A 17744-nucleotide genomic window follows, 5' to 3' on the forward strand; every position below is an offset into this window, starting at 1 on the left:
AACCCACCATTTTGTAATGTCGATATCTCAGCAAATTATAGTCCGATTAACAATGTTAAAATAAGAAACATACGTGAAATGTTCCGATCTTCTCGAAAAAAAAAAAAAATATTTTCATTTTTTTTTAAATCGAGACTAACATTCCAAAAGGGCCAAATATTCAATATAACGCCCTTTTAAAATATTAGTCCTGGTTTAAAAATTTTGAATATATTTTTTTTATTTCAAAAAAATAAAAATAGTGTTTTTGCAAATCAAGTTATAGTGAAAAAAAGTTAAATAAAAAGTCCCCAAAAATGTTTTACCGTGTATCATTTTTTCCCACTATAGTCCGTATCCATACCTACAACATTGCCGAAGACACCAACTCGATCAAAAATTCCCTTAAAAGATACAGATTTTTGAATTTTCATACATCATTTTTGTATGGACAGCTGCCGGATTTGTATGGAAAAGTATATGGACAATCTAATGATGCAAAATGGCATCTTTGGGCATACCGAAGGCACCAAAAAAGTTTCATTCGGTTTTAAAAATACAAAAAAAAAATCGAATGACCGAAATCTGAGAGAACTGCTCACTATAAATGTGAATATATTCCTTCGTGGTTCTCAAATTTATGAGCACCAATCACAATTTCGAGAAAAAAAAAATTCCGTGTAGTTTAATAGTTCAATTTAAGTTCACATGTTTTCAATCATCACATTTGAGACCCATTTAATAGCTACTGAATCTAAATTGTTAATAAATTATTTATGTTAGTGAGACCCCATTTGAATAAGACATCAATCATTGGTCTTCATTAGCTCACCAAAATCGAATACAAGTGTCACTTATGTTTGAAAAATTTGCCTAAAGGCGCCCAATTTGAATATTATGTTAAAAGCTCCAACCCGCCGCTGACAACCGTACAAATTGTGACATTTGTGTTATTTGTTGAGGTCCCACTGTTTTCACAAGTGCGCATAACTCCTAAAGTAGTCGATGCCGCCACCACCAGGCTTATCAATTCAGCCCTTTGTGTGGTGGTGTCTGTTGGGTTTCGCTTTCAAGAGAAAGAAAGAAAAAAAAAAAAGACCACGCGTGTGTGACTTCAAAAGGAGCTGGTGCTGTCGTCGCATGTAAAATGGGATGCAAACAGACAGCCCGGTTTTGAGCGTTGGATGGGCGGGGGGAAAAATAGTCAACACAGCAAGAGAGTCGTTTGAAACAACAAAACAAGGCATTAGCGCCACACATCGGTGAAATTGCTGGGATTCAGTCACTTACAAGGGTGATTTTTGTGTAAAAATGTGTATTTTTTCAGATATTAAAAAAAACTGCAGTCACACAAACTCTCAAAAACTCACAAAAAAAACACACACAATCGCACAAATTCACAAAAAGTCACAAAAACTCTCAAAAACTCACACAAACTTACAAAGAGTCACACAGAGTCACAAAAAGTCACACAAAGTCACACAGAGTCTCATAAACAGTCACACAAAGTCATAAACCTTTTTGGTTGATATTTTAAACATGATGTGTTTTGATCTGAAAAATATCTCAATATTTTGTCTGATTTAAAGATCTAGTTTTTTTAAGGCACAGCAACAATACTTTTCACCGATACAACACCAAATTGGTGAAAATTTTCACTTTCAAGCTTGGCAATGCCCTATTGCCCGATTCGTGAAGAAAAACAGTGTGAATTATTCATTAAAGTGTGGCATTAGTTGACCGCTGGGTCTCTCCGAAAAGGAAAACAAACACAGCGTCGAAATTTAAAACCCTCTTCGCGCTGCATGGTTTTGTGCTGCTCAGGAAGATGGTGACAGCGTCGTGCTTGAATTTTTCGTCTATGCAATCTCACATGACCCAAAGGAGTAGGGGGTGGAAAATTCAACAGTGCATGCGACATTAGCCCAAGCCTCGGCGAGATCGTATGACAACTATTCGCACAAAAGTCACAAAGTTGTCACCCCTGGTGGGGCCACCCCCTTGGGCTTGAGTTACGAGCTCCCTCACCCGTAATCCGTTTCCCAACCCCCGACTCCAGGGGGGATGCCATGGTGAAGAAATGAGCGTATCGCATGGCGTCTTGCCCTCCCCGGGGGTTCAGTTGTTGTATCATTGTTTGGTATTGTTTGTCTTTGAAGGTGATTATGTGTGTACTTTTGAGTTTGTTTAGAGGGCTTGAATTATGCATGGATGGGCCTGTTGGTGCTTAGTGGCACTAAAGGGTAGTTTTGTTTAAATTTGCATTGACACCACTTCTGTTCAGTTCGTTGAGATCGCAAGATGTCACCGAGATCGGACGACTTCGGTTCAATTTTGTGTAATTAGCTGATTTTATCGATATCAAAAGATAAGCTTTCGCTGATCACTAATAGATGTCGTAGCAATTCAATTATCATGTTATGCAACTTTCTGTTTCTTGTAATATGCGAGGCAGAAAATTGCATGCAAGATAGTTGCAACTATTCTCCACCAGATGACGCTGCCTCAAAACATGATTAATCTGATATCGTCGAAACCGACTGAAGTAAAATTTCGTCATTTTATTGAGTGTTTCGCCCCAAAATGCATCTCTCAACCAATTTCGCAACTCTGAAATTCCCATCTAATGCGGTTGGAAGTCGTGGCCCAAATTCAAACGCGAAGGAAGTGTGGAACTAACCGGTCATATCGGGCACAATTTTCCCGCCGGTATTCCACCCATAAAAAAAACCGGGCCACACAAACAACTTAAGAACTAAGCCACACCGATGAGATGAGATATTACGATCTGCAGCGCCCCAAAAGAACTCACAAGACACAAACCGCGAAAAGTCAGCGGGGGACCCCTCGGCGACGGATTCGAGCTCTAATGTTTTTCTTTCTTCCGTGGTCGTCCCTCCGAAGTCCCGCCGGAGATGATGATAGGTTTCAGCTGGATCTCGGCGCAGGTTTGGCATAACGACTCCACGGGGAAGAAGATATTGCAACAAAACTCGGGGATGCGTTTTCAGACGTCTCTCCCAGAGGAGGGAAAAGGAAATTGCGACATGGTCGTCCGCTTTAAAATATTGCCGCGCGAACGCTACAAAAATAATCTTTCTGGATATATGTTGGAGGAAGAATGGTGCTTCGCTTAAGTCGCTAGCACCGGATTCCAGTAAGAGGTTGCCATTTTTCTTCGCTTTTTTCCCTCAGGGGGGTGAAGTTTTCTTGTTTTCAATGTGGTTCTAAAATAGGTTACAATCTTTCTCTCTCTCGCGAGGTGTTGATTTTGGCGCACTCCAAAAAATATGTTTTTCTTTCCCTGGCCGCGGAATTTGGGAAAATTATAAACGCCCTATTGAAATGTTATTTATGGACATGTTCTCGAGTTGTTGCAACTTTGCGCCGCGAGGCGATAGATGAAAGATGTGCGAGAAAATACGGATTTATGGTGCGCGATAACACTTTGCTGGGAAGCCGCGGAACGGGTTGTTCTCGATGAAAACTCGTCGATGACCCTGTTTCCACGGGTCGTGAGAAGCGATGAGAGTTGGGCTGTGCGAAAACCGATTGATCAGCGTTCTAGAGACGCTATTCTTAAAAATGGTGATCAGCAAGTGATCAGCTTTCTCTGATCATTACTAGATGTCGCTGCGATTCAAGGTTGAAATTGTATGCAATTTCGTGCCCTTTGTATTGGAATCAACTGAATATTGCATTCAAGTTAATTCAACTACTCTCCACCAGATGTCCTTTTTCCATAAAATTTGTCTTATTCTAAAGATGCTGAAATCAAATTTGTGCGTAACTTGAATAAAAACTGCACAATTATCTGTAAAACCGTACAATTATTATCTAATGACACCTTCAATATCTCCCAATCTCCACACAAATCCCACCCCACAAAGACCTTTAACCTACAGCGATAATAATAGTGTTCAAACGGTGCGTGCCCATTACTTGGCACACGTTTTTTTCGGGGCCACACCTTTACCTACATTTATTTCGGCCTGCCTCCCCTTTCTGGCACATATTTTCAAATGCATTGCGATCGTCTGTCTGTCCGACAAAATAGCTCAATCGCTGCAAAGGTTATCGAGTAGTAAACCCTATAGTAGTGAGTTCATCGCTCGAAAAATCGGCGCAATTTTATTAAGCTAGCTATCACGACGATGCGGAATCGCTTAATCGCAGCCCTGTAATTATGCAGTCTAGGGAAAAATGCGCGGAGGAATGCCCCGACCAACAATGGATCAATTTTCGAAGTTTTGTGAGGTCGCCGTTGTTGGATAATTTTGATTAGATTGAGCAATTTTAATCCACGTGGGATGAACTTTGCCTAGTCGACGCTAGATGGCGGTGCGTTTGATAAGGTATCTTGCATACAATTACTGTTGCATGTCGCATGCAAGTTTAATTAAACATTCCCATCTTTCAGCTGTCCTTCAAATTTCCTCAAGCGGAAACTCGCAAAACTGTTCCGCCATTACGCAACGCCTAATTTCGTTCCCAAGCCTCGAAAAAGAAGCCTTTCAGCAATTTTCGCCCAAAAACTGCGCAAAATTACCGCACGACCGACCGACCAAAAGCGCGACCTCACACAAACCCTTGGTCACGGAGCTTTTTTCTGCATTTTTTTTTTTGCAAATGCCAATTTTTAAATCACCAGCCTGGCGAAAAATGTAAAAATCGGTGGTCAATCGAGGGGGGCTTCTTTTTTCCGAAGTCACTGACCAGCAGACAGGGCGCCGAGAATTTGTGCAAATTACGTGAGTTCACGTAATAGTGGGTTTTGCTTTGTTGTCGTCACGGCTACACGGGGATCAATTGTGATTTTAAGGGGGTACCTACTTGGTAAATTGATGTTATGCTTTATGATTTAAATATCAACAAATAATTTCAACTTTTTATGGTCTTTTTGAGATAAATCTCCTAAAATGAGTTTAAAAACTCATAATTCGCTCATGTAACCCCTCAAAAGTATCCACTGAGGAATCACACAGCATCTCAGGGACGTTTGGTCGGACCCCGGGGCAAGGTGACGACCATCAAGTGAAAGGTACCTACCCTGCAAATTGTCCGAAAGAAAGTGAATTTCAGAGCTTGGACCTTATAATAGGCCGCGATTTGTTCCGAACCATAGCAGGCGCGGAGAATTTAACGTGCGGGGAAAGATTAGGGGTAGGGGTCCACCGTAACCACCGTCATGAATGGGCCCATAAATCGTGCGGGGCACACGCTGACTGGGGCTAGAAAGTGTCTCTCTCGTAAATGACCTTCAGACAATGATGTGGCGCGCGTCGATAATGGGATCGCGTTTGTTAGAGGGGGGAAGACGCATTGTAGGGAAGGGTTTTGATGGGGGGTCTCGAGTGTAACTGTCGGGGTTCTCCAAGTATGGAACTGCGATTGAAAGGTATTTTGCTCAAAAATAAACATGCGTGACTACTGAAAAGAAAATTAATACAAGTTACTTCACTAAAGATCACGCTTTTCTAGGCACTACTAGATGTCGCTGTTTTTCAAGTTGCAAGTTGCATGCAATTTTAAATTTAGCTTGACTTGTAAGCTTTCGAAAATTGGAAAGTTGCATACAAGCCAAAGACAATCTATTCTCTCCCAGATGTCATTGACCCTTTACTCCATACAAACTTCGGTTAAGTGATGCTCGACAATCAAAAATGGGATGTTCATAAATCGTGAAAATTTGTATAATATTGCTAAAAATGCTTTTGATGTTCTGTTTTGTTTGAGGTCACCACATTTTCAAATAAAATCTACTTCAACAATATATCTACCATATTATGTTTTTTTTATTCAATAGTAGATATCGTTGTGTCTGACATCTCTTCTTGCATGCAATTTTTCTTTTGTTGAATGTTATCATCTATCAAATTTAGCATGCAAGTTACTTTCAATATTCATGTTTTTATTTACCTTCCATGTTTCTTAATGATTTGAAGAATTCTTCATTGAAATTGTTCTTACAAAACATCAAGCACATCCTTCAGAATCAAATAGTATGAGTATGAAATATTTACGATCTGAAATGAAAAAAAGCATTATTAAAAAAACATATTTTAAACAATTTCAACCCAAACTAACATTCCCATATGTTTTCAAATCGATGGAGAACATTTTAAGTCCGGTGAGCCGCGTCGCTTTCAGGCTGCGTTGGATTATTCGCCGGCAAGCCAGGGTCAGCTCCGCGCTCGAGCTCTCGTACCAGGGCAGTTCGTAGCAGGCGGCGCCAACTGTCACGGCCTGCTCGGATAGCTCCGAGCCGAGGTACGAGTAGCCAAAGGCTTCCACCAGTGATGAAAATACCACGATCAAAATGCTAAACAGATCCTAGCCCATTGTCTGGGGGAGAATAATTTTTGAAATTAGTTGCAGCAAAAATGTTTGAAAACTTACAGTTGAGATGTAAAACATGACCAAACTCCAAAGGAGAATACACGTTAGGAATTCTAGTGCCACCGGAATGTGACACATTTCTTCGACCAAGGCTGTGACGCTGTTGGAAAAAAGTTTTTAAACTTTACTCAAAAAAATGTTTAACCCAATCTTACTTGAAAGCTTGTTGGTGAAGCTCAATGATATCCTTTATATCAGCGGCTGAAGATTTATATCTGGTCAAATTCCGAATTCTTATTGCCACCAAGCGGTAGGTCATCGAGCTGTACCTTATCGTGAAAAGTGGCAGAGTCAACTTGACCAGCGTAAAGTACGAGCAAACCATGTAGGCCAACAGTGAAAATACCATAAAAATGTTGTAATGTGCCAAGTTTGTACGAATGTGCAGTCCGTAGAACCTGAAATTCGAAAATTAAACAAAATTTTAATCTCATTCAAAATTCCCGCTCACTCTTGTTCCATTGGAAGTACGAATACGACCGGATTGGTTCCATCGTTGGTAAAATAGCGCAGGTATGAGATGAAAAGCGACGGCATGCAGTATCCAAACGCGGCAAACATCATGTAAATTGTTAGAAAATCAGCAAATTTCTTGATCTTCACATTTTGCTGCTCGATCAATTCAAAGCACTCTTTGAAATGTTCACCGATTGTAGCTTTCTGGAAAATTTCCCCCAACCCGGTGACGACCTTTTCGAACGTCCCCCGTTTCCCGGCAAACACCAGCGCCGGCACAAAGATCGAGCTGAGGAAGATCACCTCGCCGATGCTTTTCAAAATGGCCGACAGGTTATCACTGCCGACGCCAAACACGAATCTTGGCAGCATCATAAATCCGTAACCGAACATCAGCCCGAATCGGTAGATTTTCCTCCCAGATCCCCAAACACCGGTCAGCGCCAGGATTCGCAACGTGGACGGCATCACCTGGAGTTGTTTCGGGAGGGCGGCCATCTTGGTGGACGGTAGAATCGGAACTGTTGCGCGGTGGATGCTCTGATATTAATTTGAGTCAGTGGAGCTCAAACAGAGGGGAAATTGCCCTCAATAAAAGGAAAATTTGACCAGCGGTCCTGATACTAACTTATTGACTGAAGTTATACAGAGCATCAAAAATTATTACACAGCTAATCACCTTTATGGGTAAAGTAGTAAAGTAGCAAGATAAATCCTGTCCTACCCTTTCCATCCCTCACTAACATCATCCCCCCACTTCCCGTGATGATTGAAGGAGATGCTGTGGATTCAACGGTCACATGCGGTGTCAACAGGTATAGAGCGACAAACTCTGTGCCTGATGAGTCTGCAACTTCAAATATCGGACTAACATTCTTACCTCTGTTGAACTGCATCTCATTGAGGCGGGCGCCGGTATTGACGAAAAAGAAGAGATCTTCAGCGGTTACTCTGCTGATCCGGCGTAGCAGCTCGTTGGCAGTCAACCATGATCGAAATTTACAGTGTGGCCACTCAAGTCTCGAGAAGGTCAGGAATTTGCCAAATCCACGATAAAGCGAAAACCGGAAAATCGGTAATTTCAAGCATACTTGGTTGAAATATATTTTCTTTAATAATTTTGTAACACCTTATAAACTAAAATAAAAACAATTGCAATCCGTCTTTAGCACCTTAAATTACGGAATAAAAGGTACCTTTAACTATTTAAATCTTCAATGAATTAAAGGATGATTTAAGAAATTTTTAATCTTATTAGCCCTTAGGAATCTCGTAAACCTTTGTAAAAATGGACTAAAAAATGTGAATTAAATAGAGGTGGACAAAACCGCTCTTTTTTAGGAGCCGCTCATTTTCGTTCGCTCATTAAAAAGAGCCGCTCTTTTGAACGGCTCTTTCGCTCTTTTTCAAAATTTGGATGTAAAGGTTTTTTTAAAGAATCGTGTGATTTTATAAGCTATTTCACATTGGACTTTTATAAACTATTTGATAAAAAAAATTAAAACTGAAAACGAGAAGATGCCCTTGAAATCCATAGGTCTTGGTGGTCTCTATGTCAAAATTTTTACTCGAACCTAAACATTCTAGTTATTTATTGGCATCCAAACTTAAATCTTGGGAAGCTGGAAAAACTGCTATTCATTTTAAAATTGCGTTTATTTCTGCAAGAATAGAACTAACATTTTAAAAGGGCGTAATATTGAATGTTTGGCCCTTTTGAAATGTTAGTCTTGATTTGAAAATTTTGAAAATAATGTTTTCGAAAAGATCGAAAAATTTCACAAATGTTTCAAATATTAACATTGAAAATCGGACCATTAGTTGCTGAGATGTCGACATTTAAAAATGGTGGGCTGTTTGGGTGAGACTTAGAAAACATCAATTTTCCTGTTTTTAAACCTTTGCATTGCAATATCTCAGCAACTAAAGGTCGTATCAACAAAGTCCGAAGAAGCAAAATATAGAGAATTTTCTCAGCTTTTCAAAAATATTTTTTTCCAAAAGTGTGCAAACATGTGCACTAATTTAAAAAAATGAAAAACTGCCACAATTTTCAAAAAAGTCACCTAAATAGGGATTTAACTTGAAAACGGTGCACTTTATCAAAATTTCAGTAAAGTACTTTTTGATTGCAAATTTAATTTTACATCGAAAAATGAAGTTGAAAAAATTTTGCGACCAATATTTCGATTTTTTGAAAAAATTAGTATTGATTAAAAAATTCATAACTCGGTCAATGATTTTTTGCACAACCTGGAAATTTCTGAAAAGTTGGCATTTTATGTCCTCTGAAACATATCAAAAAATAAAAAAAAATTAAAAATAGTGTTTTTTTGCAAATCAAATTTTAGTAATAAAAAGTTAAATAAAAAATCACCAATTTTTTTTTACCGTGTATCATTTTTTTCCAGTGTAGTCCGTATCCATACCTACAACTTTGCCGAAGACATCAAATCGATCAAAAAATTCCTTAAAAAGATACAGATTTTTGAATTTTTATACATCATTTTTGTATGGACAGCTGCCAAATTTGTATGGAAAATTATATGGACAAACTAATTATGCAAAATGGCTTCTTTGGGCATACCGAAGGCACCAAAAAAGTTTCAGTCGGATTAAAAAATACAAAAAAAATCGAATGACCGAAATCCTAGAGAACTGCTCAGAGGCAAAAATGTGTTATAGAGATTTTGGTTCAAAAGTTTATGCTATCTAAAAAAAAGTTCTTGATCTTAAATCAATGGTTTCCAAACAGGCATAAAAGGAAATCATTTGAACACCACTGATTTGAACTTTAACAAATTTGCAAAATTATTACTGCCATGTGATGAAATTCTCAGCCAGTTATTGCACCGTGCACCATGCATATGGATCCGTCTAGTTGCCAATTTTGTTGTACGCTGTTATCAAAACAAGATGTGCAGTAATTGTGGAATACTATGGCTTCTCTAGACAGTAAGGTTTTGAATATTTAATGGTTTGGAGTTAACCTCTTATTTCCTGTGTGGGCAGACGATGAATTGGATAAAGTAGAAAAATTAATTATGAAAAAAAACAGTATATAAACTTTTCCATCGATTTTAATGTTTTTTTTTATTTTATCAAATTCTCAAACCACGTTTCACAAAAACCAATACTGCGCTCGATCCCTTCCCCAAAGTCACGCGTGCCTCACAATTCCAAAGTGTCGCGATCCGATCAATCGTGAGTCACAAATCGTGTTGCACCGTATCGACATCCTAGTGAGCCATGCTGGCAGTACGACAAACCCCCTCCCCAAAGAGATTTGCGGCGCGGCGCGTAGAAATTCGCTGATTGATCACCCGCGCCTGCTTTGGTGGCGACGACGACGGCCAAAAGCCGGGACCGATCTGCATGATCCGTGAAGGTTTCACCCGAAAACTGGTTCAACGGACCTCCCCGATAAGGATCTCCGGGCGAAGTCGTAGATGAAAGTCTGTATATGCGGAACTCATTTGCAATGGGTTCCCAGGGATTTATGGGACTTGCTGGGTCGTGACCACTTTCGCTTTTTTTTTCGATGTAACAAGCGTGACGCTTCAAGTTGACGAGATTTTAATTACGTTTAAAATTAGTTATTCATAAAAGGAGTACCAATCGAAGCAACTTCGATGCTTCTTTTTTTGAGGTTAGGTCAACATGTGTCGCGCGTAACGGCGTAACCAAGGCCAATTTCCCGAGCTCGCAATTTGTTTACCGACATTTTTCACGCCACTTTGGCCCGAGCACGTAAATTAGCTAATCATATTGCTCTCCTCCACTTATCGGTACGTGAAGATCTCCACAACCTAACCTAGAGAAAAGTAAACAAACAGGTGAACCATATAGAGAGCCCACAGACGGCGACGCCTGCTGCGATAATTGACGGTCGTACACCACCACGACTACTGCGATCGCGCCAACACCAACACACAGCCAACGCCGCCTTTAATGGCCGATAAAATGACCTTGCGGTCATATATAATAACTAAATGACCAACTCTGAGCACCGACTAAACCAAACGATGGTGGAGGTATGTGGAGGGTTTTTTTTTTTTTTTTTTTTTTTGTCGAGCCATAATACCACTGCGACCAATTATAGGAATATTGTGGTGTGACCCTTTTTTATAGCAGATAAGTTCACCCAGCACCATTTAGCGTGAAGAGCGTTACTTAAAGCTGCATTCGTCCCAGTTAGGATCGACTCGTTTGATAAAGTCGATTACCCTACTAGGACTCGCTTCCCAAATATCTTTGGGTAGCAAAAATCCTTTTCCTAAAAATAAAATTCTTCTTTGAATAAGAGCACTGCATTCACACAGCAGGTGCTCTGATGTTTCATATTCAATGTTGCAAAAACGACATCTTGAATCCTGTAATTTGTTCATTTTAACTAAATGATACCTACAAGGGCAATGACCAGTTAATAAACCAATTATGATCCTGAGATTTCTTTTATCCAGTTTTAGTAAAACTCGAGATGATTTTTCACAAGGATAAATAAACCTTTTTGATTGTCTACAAGCTATAGCCGCATTCCAATTAGACATTACCATAGATGTTTCCCAACGTTTTAATTCCATTTTCAAGGAACAGTCTGGTATTCCAAAGAAGGGTTCCGGTCCAATCAGGTTTGTTCCAGATCCTTCCCTGGCTAGACAGTCTGCCGCTTCATTACCATCTATTCCGCAATGTCCAGGAACCCAATATAGATTAACAGTGTTTTTTAAAGATAATTGTTTCAAAAGCATAATTGCTTCCCAAACTAGTTTTGACTGACAGGTATACCCTTTGAGTGCATTTAGAGCAGCCAGACTGTCTGAGAAGATACAAATATTAGAATATCTATAGTTACGATTTAAACAAATATGAATACATTCAATAATTGCGAAAATTTCAGCTTGGAAGACTGTTGGATATAGACCCATCGATATAAATTTCTTAATCCCAGGGCCAAAAACTGTGGAGGCTTTGGTTAAGGCTAAACTCGGTTAGTCATCGGATCGCGCGGTTACAAAAACGGTCACAACTAAAGCGACATGGCTGAGTTTGACTGAGAATCGGGTTTTTGCAAAAAATGAAAAGTTATCACCGCCATGAGAGTAACACGCTGACCAAGTCGTGGAAACTGGTTCGTTTGGTTGGGTTGTAGTGAGGGACGTTTTAATAGGTGTTACCAGGGTAATTACATGTTGCAATTAAGAGGAAGATTCCTTGGGAGATGGGGTAATTAGCAATTAGCTATGGTAAATAACGTGCATCCTGTAAACTCACTAAAATCGTCTTAAAGAGATTTATTTTTAAAGCATGAGCAATTTTAATTTCACTTTCACACAAAAATAAAAGGAAATCATTTTGCAAAAAAATTGTGTTTTGAATTTTGCAAAACTTTATTAACAAGATTTGGCAACACTTTTTTTGACAATTCGACAATATAAATATGGGCAGTTTGCAACTGTTTTTAATTTTTGTATTTTTTGGATGAAATTGCAAATATATTCGAAAATGTGTATCTTCAGACGGGGTATTTTGAACGATTTAACGCTTTCGGCATAGTTTTAGGTTATAGTTAAGACTGTCCGAAAAAATGTATACCGAAAAAGAATAACCTACCAATTTTTAAAATATTTTTTCTAGGCTGGTACATTTTGTTCAAGATTTCGAAATAAATTTTTTCATTATTTGTAATGTTTTAGTGGACAAAAGTGACAATTTTATGCTTTAGGGAATGATTGAAGTTTTGTTTTTCGCCAAGTTATGATTTATTTTAAATGTGCTTTTCGGAAAGTATCGAAAATTCATAAAAAAAGCTTCCAAAAATCGTTTTTGAATTTAACATAAGATATGGGATGAAAAAAAATACTTTTGACACATTCCGCCGTGACGTTGCAACGCTTTGACTTTTCTTTTTTCAGTATTTCGGCTGTAACTCAAAAATTACATTGAAAATGTACATATGTTATTACAGATTCGGAAAGTACATTAAATTGCCTATAAGAAACAATGTTGAAACATTATTTTAAGCGAACATTCTGTTTTTGAGAGGGTGATATGTAGCGTGACGTTGCAACGCGTGACTTTTTCTCAAACCTGACCCAATTCATGTTTCGCCATTAACTCTGCTCTGTTAAACGGCAAATTTTGAGTTCTTCTTCCATTTTTAGTGTAAAATTGGCCAACAAATCGAATGCAATCATTAGTTTTTCGAAAAAATTAAACCTTGATTTTTGAAGACCGCTTACATTTCGTGACGTTGCAACGCTCTGTTTTTGAAAACAGGGTTTTTCGTTGCGTTGCAACGTCACGAAATTATAGTTTCAAAATAAATCATAGTTTTTGTTAGGCTAAACAACTGTGGGTTAAGATTTGATTATAAGACATTAATAGACAGTACAAGGACATGTGAATTGATTGGCCTGCCCATGTTAGACCCCCCCCCTCCCCTATTCTGCTTTCACAGTTGCAGTACGATTTACGAAGATTTCCAAAGGGTTTTCAAAATATTTTTTTTTTTGTATTATTCCATTATCACGAAGGAAACCCCCCCCCCCCTCCTCTCCCGTCCTCTATACATGTAACGGGACGTCCATGCATTACGTAACGGCGTAATATCAAGGGGGAGGGAGGAGGGTTCGAGGATTTATACAAAAAAAGTGTATAGGAAATGTATTTCCAGGGGGTGGAGGGGGTCTAAAAATATAAATGTTTTGTTACGTAATGCAAGAACGCTCCCTTAATATTTTAATGGTTTTGGGCAACTTACAAAACACGTGGAAGTTTTAGAAGGGAGGTGAGGAGCTTCAAGTTTTCAGGAGAGCTTATTTTGAATTTATAAATAAAGTGCCCATATCGTTTGTTCATGGCCCCTAAGGGGTGATCTGCAAACAACGTAACTTATTTTTTTGACTTTTGTGCTTTTAAATTAAATTTGAGGAAATAATATAACTGTTTAACTGCGCAACATAACATTTTTAATTGTGAACAACAAAACGTTGCATACAACTTATTTAAGTAAGGGTTCGTCCAACAACAGAGTGACAAAAGTTTGTGAAAAAAAACAATCGAATCACGTGATTTTTATTGTTTAATGAATTTCACTGTAATTTAACTTACATAAGGGTGTGGGATAAAAAAAAATCATTGCGTTGTATTAGAATGAACCCTCACGTAAATCAGTTTATCATAAAGGGGCCATCCAGTAACCACGTGATTACTTTTTTGAAAGTTTTAGAATTTTTTTCCCTTGTGAACATCGGTCTGTTTTGATTTGTTCAAAAAGTTTCATAAAATACTTTTTTTTTCGAGTTGCATCAAACTTAAATGACGGAATTTGTGAATGACCCATGTACAATTCTTTTGTAAATATGCTCGGAAACATTATATAACAAATATATAATATTTAGTACCCTTTTATCTTCAACAACCAACTACGCATACACCTTTTTTGCCATGTGACCAATATGATTTAAAATTTCGTGACGTTGCAACGCAAACTTAAACCTGTTGAAACTTTGGATCTAGACAACCAATTAAGTCGCTCTAGATTGCATTTGAAAGCTCTTTCCAAGTACAAAGAGCATCCGAAATATCAAAATGATTGAATGTTTAGTTTTTTGTTGACATAAACAAATGTCCCTTTTTCGTGACGTTGCAACGCAATAAAATGGTAAACTTACACTAGTTTGAAAAAATACTTTACTTAAGATTAACTGCAAACCCATGACATTTCCGTTTAGTACAACTAAAAACCTACAAAATGCAATCAAAAGAACATTTTTTGGATTTTATTTCGCTGAAAACCAGGAGTTTTTAGAAAAATGTTTTAAAACGATGATTTTATCACGAATTGATGCATAACCTAACCAACTTGTACAAAATGATATTCAAATGATCAATTAATGAAAACCATGATTTTTGAAGCTTCAAGTAGTCTAGAATCGAGGAAAAATATCCAAATAGCTCATACACGCTTTTCAAAATTTCATCCTAAGGTGTACATTGCCGGAGAATGTGTCTTTTGTTTTTTTTTTTTTTATATAAAATGCAACGGTTTCGGGTTAAAGCCATTTTTAGGTTAATTATTTCAGAGAAGAAAACTATTTTTAGATTTTTAAAAATGTGTCCAACTTTTAAAAAACAATCTTTGAAAAATTGTAAACAATTATCTACAATTTAAAATTTTTGGACACAGTCCATTCGACTCTAGATGGCTGAGAAGAACTTAAATTAGAAAAAAAAACGGATTTTTCTAAATGCCACTCGTTTGGCTCACCATTTACAATCGATGATATCTTTAAAACTAATGATCCAACTTTTATTTTCAAGGAGGAAATTGAACTTTTTGAAAAATAAAATTTCAAAGGAATCTAAAAATCGATTTAAGCCCTTTTTAAATACAAGTTGTGATTTTAAAAAATCTGACCAATTCGATGAGTTGAAGACCAGTACTTCTGTGAAATATCGGCACTTTAAATCACGACTTACATTTCAAAAGGGTCAAATAATTCGATTGAAACTCTTTTTTGAAATGAAATTGTTTTTTTAAAATTTTACCTTTTCGGTAAGCATAAGATCTGGCAGCACTGCCATGAAATATGAAGCATAATAATTTGGAATCCCTTGAATAAAATTTTATTCATATCTCGATAATGGATTATTATGCCTTTTTTTAATGTTAGTCTTGATTTTTTTTATTTTTGCTTTGTTGGAATATAGAAGAATAATTGTATTTTCCAGTCCTCATAAATTAAAAAAAAAACTAAGATTTTTTGCATTCTGCTCATCAACACTTACAATTTAGTCTGAAATACTAAATCAATCAAAAACTCGGTTCTCAAGATACAGATATTCGAAATTTACATACTTTCATCTATCAAACTTGTATGGACGTTCTGAATGGTTAAAATTAGTTAAAAATAATGTTTTTTGTAAAACAAGTTTTTTTTTTGTTGAGCTATATAAAATATAAAGTTTTACCGACAAATAAATAAAATTTTAACCGAAAACAATTAAAAACTTTTTACCGAATTTTAATTAAATTTAAATAGATTCGCTAATGATGCAAGCAGATGGAAAATCGATAATTTATTGTCAAATTCTCTTTGAAGACAGTTTTGTCACCTTATTTTCTCAAGAGATCTGTAATTATGTAATGATTTGTAATGTAATGAAACTTGGAGATTTTTCTATATGTTATGCACGAAATTTCTCAAAAACATGATCTGAAAACTTAACGTATAACCTTCTCTATAACATTTGAATTTTAATTAATTTATCTTAACATGAATTAATTTATCTTAAAATTAATCAATTTATTTTAAACTATGCAATATTTTTGTACCGATCCTCTTAGCCAAGGGATATCAGCCTCCTCGCAGCAGTAGGCGCTGGCTTCGTTCCACACGATTTTGGCTTGTTTGCCTAGATTGCGCGAGTGGAATTGGTTTCGTTTGTTTGCTCAGCCATCGCTGGTCAGCAATATTTATGTTGGTTTTCCTTGACATTATAAGCCAAAAATGCGGAGTAACTATTTGAACTGACGCAGTTTGGTGTCGGTCAAACCAAGTTGTTTTCAAAAGTTAGTTTCAGACGTAATGTTATGCCAATGTTGCCAAATTACCAAATTTTAAATTAGTTTGGTAATTAAATTTAAATTCCATCTAATTTCAATTTCCAAACAGCCTTCGATCATTTCGCGCTCCAATTCCCTTCGTTTCGATCATCTTCGATCTCGCATCTTCACCCTAATTTTAATCTCGAGTGGGCCCTTCAGATGGCCCATACATCCAACAAAAACAAATTCCCCCAAAAAAGAAAAACACTTTCTTTCATTAGACCCCACGTGTCCGTCTGCGCTCTCCGGAACCCCAAAACTTTTACTTTCCTGCGCCACCACCATTCGCCACACTCTCGCTGAATCAACCCGTCCGAGTAGGCTCTGAACTCTCAAGAATGAACGAGTGTAGCCCGGCAAGGCCTACTATACCGCGCTACTACAATTCCATTAGAGTCAATTAATCAATGGGAGAGCGCCGCGATGTAGAGGAACCATGTGGTCACAGCCTACTTGTGGATCCGACGCTGAAGAGGGGACGGTCTCGTGACTTAGTTTTTTGACGCGGAACCGGGTGTTAATCGAAAAATTCCTCCACTTCACTGAACCAATTTAGGCCCTGCGTTTGTTTTGCTTTGCCGAGCACTTTCTAGGTTTGTTCGTTTTTTTTTTGGGTCTTACGAAACGCCTTCCAAAAATATGCTTCTTCTAACCAAGCGAATAATTGCACGTCGTCGTCGTACGTCAACGCGGGAATCACCCGAAAAGGAAAAGTGCATCCACCTAGCAGCAGCTGCGCAACTTTCCACCAAGAGTGATATTATTTTATATTGTTATGGTTATTAGTGCGCAGGAAATTGCGCCATCCCACGACACGATCTCATCCCAGCAAGCTTTGATTGATGCGCGTCGCGACGCGACTTTGGCGTCATCGTCATCGACGAAGACGTGAAACACATGTAAAATGCATGTAAAGTGCATCCCGTAATCGCGGTGCTCGCGCTTGATTTTCCAGTCGACCGCGGCCGCACCACAAAATTTCTGACAAAACGAAGGCATCGAGACACGCACAGCGAGATTGAAATACTTAACCAACTTGGGAAGACGGCTGGGACGATCCTCGTCGTCGACGACTCAAGTGTGGTGAACTCTGATGGGGGATTGTGAATCACTCCCATTGATCATTGTGAGTAAGTGGCTTGGAATGGGGGATTAGGTAGGAATGACAAGCTGATTTTTTGTGATTATGCAAAAAAATGCATTCCAAAACTGCCATAAAAAATCTATTAAATTGGCAACACTGGTCTATTTACTTCTATATATGATTATATATTACCTAAAATTTGAATGCCAAAAA

At 37.9% G+C, this 17744-nt stretch overlaps 3 protein-coding genes across 3 annotated transcripts in view; 1 reads left to right on the plus strand and 2 right to left on the minus strand.

Moving 5' to 3' along the window:
- Positions 1 to 17744, plus strand: part of LOC6052980 — a 321821-nt gene that overhangs the window by 46295 nt on the left and 257782 nt on the right. The gene's annotated exons all lie outside the window — the stretch shown is intronic.
- LOC119766510 lies at positions 5753 to 6312 on the minus strand (the record flags this gene model as incomplete). The annotated part of the gene is made up of 2 exons (XM_038251099.1): positions 5753 to 6005; positions 6067 to 6312. Coding segments are annotated over 2 exons (306 nt in total), but the record flags the coding sequence as incomplete, so codon positions are not given.
- Positions 6238 to 7347, minus strand: LOC6035750. Its single transcript, XM_001845824.2, has 4 exons — positions 6830 to 7347; positions 6534 to 6776; positions 6379 to 6478; positions 6238 to 6324 (listed from the first exon to the last, which is right to left on the minus strand). Exons 1-4 carry the CDS (start codon positions 7330 to 7332, stop codon positions 6313 to 6315), a joined length of 858 nt encoding a protein of 285 aa, XP_001845876.2. The 5' UTR covers positions 7333 to 7347; the 3' UTR covers positions 6238 to 6312.

The sequence above is a fragment of the Culex quinquefasciatus genome, chromosome 2, assembly GCF_015732765.1.
Source record: "Culex quinquefasciatus strain JHB chromosome 2, VPISU_Cqui_1.0_pri_paternal, whole genome shotgun sequence".
Lineage (NCBI taxonomy): Eukaryota > Metazoa > Arthropoda > Insecta > Diptera > Culicidae > Culex > Culex quinquefasciatus.